General features: G+C 35.6%; 1 protein-coding gene across 9 annotated transcripts in view; it reads right to left on the reverse strand.

The window, feature by feature from the left end:
- Positions 1-4,396: 4,396 nt before the first annotated feature.
- The window catches only part of fam49a (family with sequence similarity 49 member A), a 72,975-nt gene continuing 70,524 nt past the window's right edge, over positions 4,397-6,847 (reverse strand). For 8 of the 9 annotated variants that reach the window (XM_014002819.1, XM_014002824.1, XM_014002818.1 and 5 more), the window contains 3 exons: positions 6,134-6,260; positions 5,967-6,037; positions 4,397-4,737 (listed from right to left, as the gene is read on the reverse strand). In XM_014002819.1, coding sequence (XP_013858273.1) covers positions 4,674-4,737; positions 5,967-6,037; positions 6,134-6,260 — 262 coding nt within the window. In that variant the 3' untranslated portion in view covers positions 4,397-4,673. The remainder of the gene's footprint in view (positions 4,738-5,966; positions 6,038-6,133; positions 6,261-6,847) is intronic. The other variant, XR_001309832.1, reaches the window with a different exon arrangement.

The raw sequence follows: 6,847 nt of genomic DNA on the forward strand, positions 1-6,847 counted from the left end.
GTGCGGAACAACTAATGTGTTATACAACATATACAGTGATTTATCATTAAATAACTCTCTTACTTTATATAATATTGCAATTGATTTAGCTACTTTTATTCTTAAATTATCTATATGGGCTCTCCATGTCAACTTTTCATCTATGATAACACCCAGAAACTTTGCTTCACTGACTCTACAAATTTCAACATCACCGACTTTAAATTGAACATCAAGTTTTCTTTCTTTTGTTAAATATCATATATTTAGTTTTATCTAAATTTAATGATAGTTTTTGAGATGAAACCAAGTTTGTATTTTAACAAATTCTATCTGCATCATCCCCATCATTCGCTCTATGTCTTTACCCAAACAAAAACATGTTGTATCATCTGCAAACAGAATGCATTTCAAAAGTCCCGACACATTTACCAAGTCATTTACATACAAAATAAACAATTTTTGTCCAAGCACAGAACCTTGTGGAACTCCACGTGATGTTAAAAGGGTCAGATCTTACATCATTTACTTGTACAAACTGTTTCCTACCCTTCAAATAACTTGATACCCATTGTAGTGCTGGTCCTCTGATACCATATTGATTCAGCTTTCCAAGAAGAATGGTGTGGTCAGTTGCGTCAACTGTCTTCCTCAAATCAACACAAACACTAACACAGCATTGCTTTTGATCAACAGCAGTTATTTGCTCCATTAATTCAATTAGAGCCATTGATGTCGACCTATTTATCCTAAACCCATACTGAGTGTTACTTAAAAAATTTTGTTTATCAATAAATTGATGTTTACAAATAATTTCTCCAAAATCTTTGAAAACTGCGGCAACGGGGAGATTGGTCTATAGTTTGTGAACATGCATTTCTCACCATTCTTATAAATTTTGTATATGCATATCCTGTTTAACATAACCACTAAATATGCATCATTTACTCCCTAATGTCTACTGCATAATTTATAATAAGTGAAATCAGCAGAATCATGTTTTGTTGCAAACATTTACCAATTGTTCATTCCAACATTTTACAAGAACACTTGGATAGTTTTGGCACACAAGATATTCAGCCAAGAWTTTTTTTTTTATTTTGACAGCTATTGTGGTTTCTATTCATAATTTTTTATTACATATTGTTCCAAAYGTGCCAAATTTTTAATTCCAAAGTATCTTCCAGATTAAATCCTAAACACGGGGGCTGCTGCCATTGTGGTTACAAAATGAAATGAGGTGAGTACAAGAGTGGGCAACAAAATAATGTGCCTACAATGCAATTGTATCGGTGACAAACAGAAAGTGCTTTSTTTTTCTTCACAATTTTGGTCCAAACAGTCACAAGCCTGCATGATACTTTCAGAAATGTTAGCTTTTGTTTTGCCCCAGCAATTTTAAATCTGCCATGGGAATTTTATTAATGGCACTTTTTGGGTACATATTCTATTTTATGTTTTAAATATAAATATACTTGATGATTAGGGCAGGGCAAGATATTTAAAAAAATCTCAATATTGCAAACAATTCCAGTAACAGACTGCAATTCTCCTAAATCCACASAGATGGCACACGCAGTGCATCATGAAGACAGAACACGTGGGTTACAGTATTTATCAATATTTACCAAAACACTGCATGTTTTCCTGATATAAAACAGTCCAAATATGTCAATCCTCTTATGATAAAATGTTTCATGACCAGCTGAGCTTTAAACAAAAGGGGAATAAAAAAAACAACAGACTCTTTATTTTAAAAACAAATGTACCACCTTTATTATCCAACCAACACAACCCATTCAATTTGTAATAACAAAACCAAAGCAAATTATATAAACAGTGATCCTGGAACAAGAACWGTCCGTTTGGGACAAAAAGAAGAAGAAAAAAGAGAAGTATTTTAAGGAACTTTTTGCATTCAACACAGTAGTACAGTATATCATCGGCAAAGAAGGGAACTCGGTGTCCTGACAGAAAAAGTGATTTTTTTTMTGTGTTCTTAAAAATCTCTTCACTCAGAGATGTTACAATGATTCATACAACTGGATTTACATCTCAATATATAGAACATTTTGCTTCCAAAGTCCTGCTCATAAATACATGGACATTTTTTCTGAACAAAAGAGACTAAAACAAACTACAGTGAAAGGCCAGCTAATGTGACATTAGTGAACAGAAGATGACATGTTTATAAAGAGAAGGTGGTTCACATTACACAGCTTCTGGAGGAGGTTCAGTAAAAAAAATACTAAAACTGAAATTTGTTGGCTAATTTAAGGCAAATCTGGAACACAGTGTAGACCCTCTAAGATTTCCATATTCTACAACATCATGTTAATATTCATATGGGAGTCAAATGTAATGTGTTAGGATGGTAAAAGTGTTCACCATAGAAAATATTTATACTAAAAATAAGACGTGTGTTTGGTTTGTTCGTTAGTACATACCATCTCTCATTGGTCTCCATAGTTAATAATTAAAAAAAAGCATAGTTTGACAGAGATTATCCCATCCAGTTTAATCATCTACAAGAACAAGCAGGAATGAAGTAAAGATATTTAAAAAAAATACATAATGAAGCAGCTTTCAGTTAGGAGAAGTGCCAGTGGGCACTTACGGAATAAGTTGCTCCTTTGAGTTTTATCTCCGAGCAGCAACAGTTTGATGAAAGCACATTTTAAAGGGTGCAAAACTTAAAATACCAGGAATAGAAGTGATCTCAAGCTAAGCATCATTAGCTGCGTTTCCATTGAAAATGTGCYCAAAACTTTGTCGATATTCTGTTTATGTCGAAAAAACAGTTTCGCAACTGCGATGTTTCCATTAAGTAAGAAATGCTATTAAAGTCACGCATGAATACGTTTGTTCTCACGATAAGTCATTACAAACACGGCGGAGATGGATYTAAACACATAGCKTGTTGCTACCGCGACACTAGCACTCATCATCAGAGGAGACGTCGGCGTCTTTTATCGAGGTTTTCCAGCAACAAGTCCCTACTTGGGAGCGGCTACGTATGCTGTGGTTTTGGGAAATTGTAGTCGGTGACTTTACTATTTTATACTACTTCTGTGATTTTACTACTATTTCTACTTCCTGTTATCTACTTCGTCATTGTCTTTTTGGCCAGTATAAACAGCCGGTTGTTGATCACGTGACTCCCGTGATGCGAAAAAAGTGTTTCCATTGCAATTTTGCGAAAAACACCAATTTTGATACGGCCGAAATACCACCTCATCCTAGCGCAAAAAACTTTTGTCGAAAAATGAATTTTTTTTTCGAAATTGACGTGTTTCCATTGAGTAAATTTATTTTCGAAATTCTAATTTGCGCATTTTCATGGTCAATGGAAACGCAGCTACTGAGGTCTCAAGACAGCTGAGAGTGGAGTCTAGYTGAACCCAGGAAATTTTCTTTTAAACAGATTTAGCCATGCTTTGCAATCAATTAAATCCTTACTAAAACAAACAAAAAGAACGAATCTTAAATMATATAAAATTAAGTAGATATTTTTGGGATTTTCTTTTAAAGAACGAGTTTAACAGCAAAGCTTCACACAGAGAAAATTTGGTTGACTGATGTAATTTTTCGTCTCACCGTCTGTTTAACTATCTCTACTTTTCAATTTCAACACATTTTGGTACAAAACAAAAGTTCTTACAGGACAGATTCTTAAGGCTGGATTTAAAACACTGTTTACTAAACTGACAAGAAAAAACCAAATGATCTGAACAACACATCACAGCAGTTTTATTACCCTAGACAAATGTTGACATTAAAAGGGACGCTCCAACTACGTATGTTGAGGTGTGCTTCTGTGGAAAAGTTATGAGGACTTAATATCTTACCTGTTGTAGCTAGGTATTTGAACAACCTCAGTTTGAGTCTGAGGAGCTAATGGCTAGGGAGTGTTGAAACTACATGCAGACACTAACAATGCTTATGAAAAACCATGTAATTAAAAAAACAATGGGACTGAAAGGTCTATGAAACAGATTTTTGCATGAACAACAATGAAATTTTGAAATTGGAGCAATTGTAAGACAGCCGCAATCCACTTTGGTATTAGCCGTGTTCAGACTAGCTAGCTTGTCCAACTTTTATTTCTCTAAACAAAGGTTCTTACAAGAGTGTTATACAAAAGGTAAAGTATTATTTCTGTAGAACTTATCCACAGAACCCCACTTCAAAATGCCTGTATTTTTATTTTGCATATTGTTCTATTAAATCCTATTCTGTGTGGATCACCTTCCATTTGTATGATTGTTCTCTTAAGGATTACAAACAGCAACCAGTCAAGATTCAAAACTGTGTAAAAACAAACATTTCTTTTACATCAAAATAACTCAGAGGAAATTCATTTAAAGTTAAACCTGAAACAAATTTCATTGTCTGACTTGAGGAGATTTGGATGGTGTATTGCTTCACTTCTAATTGCTTCTAATGAAACTCAGTTTTCTACAAACAGTAAGGCCTGATGGCTCTGTGCTGACAGCAAAACTCAACACATGTTTTATTCCAAAGAACAAAGTATGTCCTCTGCTGGTCTGAGTAACTTGGAGGGAGTGCCTTTCAAAATACATAAAAGTATTACCACTGAGTCTTCTTAAATAATGTAAACATGTCCATCTTATCTGAGGTCAGCACAACGATCCTCTTCATACCTGTTTTATATATATATAAAGAAAAATTTGTTACTGGAGCATCGTCCGGATATTCTTCGGAGTGGATTCATCATTCAGGTGTTTTGTGGTGAACCTGAGGAGARGTGAATGAAGCAAAGTGGACTTTAGCAGAACTGAAATCAGTCTCATCAGCAGAAGTCATCATTTTAGGTTGTATTCACACCTGATAGTCCTCTGGACTGTTTGATTGGGGACCAAAATTGCAACATTTATTACATTTATTTGTACTTTGTCAAGCAAACTGAAACCTGTGAACAACCTGTTCACCTCCTCACTGGTTCTTGGGGGCACTGCACCAAGAACCACTGAAGTGACGTCAGATTTTAGCAGTTGAAGGATTTCTCTTTTGTCTTTGGCAAATGTAAAAAACAAATACTTTTCAACAATGGTTTCGACATAAGTGAAGATAAGGCAGAACAAGAGAGAATTTTATTTTTCATATAAAGTGGCTGAGACAGCTTCGTATGAGGCGGTGTGCACTGAGTAGGAGAGCATCCAACTTTGRAGCAGTGATGTTCACCTTATACAGACATTGAGCAAGGTATACGAGTAACTTTATTACTATTAATATTCAGAATGCCTTGGGCATTCCACTTCCTGCTTTTGGAGCAGTCTCCGGTCCGCTTGGCATTAACATATTTTGAACCGCACCAAAGTTCACTTCAATTAAGCAGATACTTAGATTTTTAGGTGGACCACAGTTTACTTTTTTATTTTTTTTTTATTTTTTGGTCTTTCTAGGCCTGGGGTCTTCAACCTTTTTTTTTCTTAAGAGCTACTTTCACAAAACGAAAATGTCCAAGAGCTACTTTTTGCGACATTTAATTTTGAACTTAAACTTAAACCACTGAAATAAGCTTGTTTTGCACACACAAAAAAACAACAACATGTAGACCACGTGGGAAGAAACCCCGTGCAATGACATACCGCAACAGGAGGGGTTTCCAAGAACTCTGCACAGTGTCTCTTAAGGGGCTATGAAAGGTGCGTGCGAAAATGAACGCAAAACAACCATACTGAGCCCTAAACTGTTTGATTGACAACCAAGGGGAAGGGACATTTATAGACTGATTGGAGTTAAATGAAAGTTTGTTTGGCCAGTGACAAATTAAATTGATGATCTGTTCTAATTTTTCATAAGCAATGAAGAGCTACTTTAAATGAGCTAACGAGCTACTGGTTGGAGACCCCTGTTCTAGGCAAACAAGCTAGGGTTTGATTAAAGTAGACTAAACAGGGCTGGTGGCTTTAAAAAAAAAAGCTAAGGAGTCATTTTCAAAAAGCAAGAAAAAACTTGCTTACTTGAGCGCATTCAAGAGGCCCTCAACCTTTTCGGCTGGCTGGTCCTTCAATACTTTAATGCAGCCTTTCATCTGAAACAAACAAGTGAGAGTGGAAGTAATAAACATCTGGATCACAGAACAACTGAGTTTTCTTTGTAGAATTTCAGGAGCAAATGATCTATTTACATCTATTTTAGAGGACTTGTTAAAAGCACCATTGGGGTGGACGTGGTCATAAAGAATGATGACGCCAACCATCACCCTCATGCAGAATAGGAGTGTGTCCTCGCTGCTGAAGCGACTGGAATATTCCCTTAAACACAAAAAAAAGAGACCATAATCAGAAAGAAAGATCTGGATCCAAAACTGTAAGAACTTTACCAGTTATGTATTGGATAAATCTTGTAAGCAGGAACTGAATTTGAATTGCTCAGATTGAATCTGAATGTGCAAAATTTAAAATTGAATGCACTGGTTTGAAAATGAATTTCACTAAATTGAAACTGAATTTAATGGTTTGTATCTTGAATTATTCTTCATTTCTGCTGCTATAGACTTAGACTGCTGGAGCACAAACTGAGCACATTTCCTCACTTTGCTGTTGTCTTTAGTTTCTCCTCTATATGTTTATTAGGGGTCCAAGCCCGAGGAAGCAGGGTAACGCAGCTGCAAAGCAGCAGCGTTTCCATGTCTCCATCGGAGCATGGAACCCTATTGTATCTGTTCCGTTTTTTATTATTATTATTATTATTAGGGGTCCAAGCCCGAGGAAGCAGGGTAACGCAGCTGCAAAGCAGCAGCGTTTCCATGTCTCCATCGGAGCATGGAACCCTATTGTATCTGTTCCGTTTTTTATTATTATTATTATTATTAGGGGTATTATTATTATTATTTTTCTGA

Source organism: Austrofundulus limnaeus, unplaced genomic scaffold (assembly GCF_001266775.1).
Source record: "Austrofundulus limnaeus strain Quisiro unplaced genomic scaffold, Austrofundulus_limnaeus-1.0 Scaffold15, whole genome shotgun sequence".
Taxonomy (NCBI): Eukaryota; Metazoa; Chordata; class Actinopteri; order Cyprinodontiformes; family Rivulidae; genus Austrofundulus; species Austrofundulus limnaeus.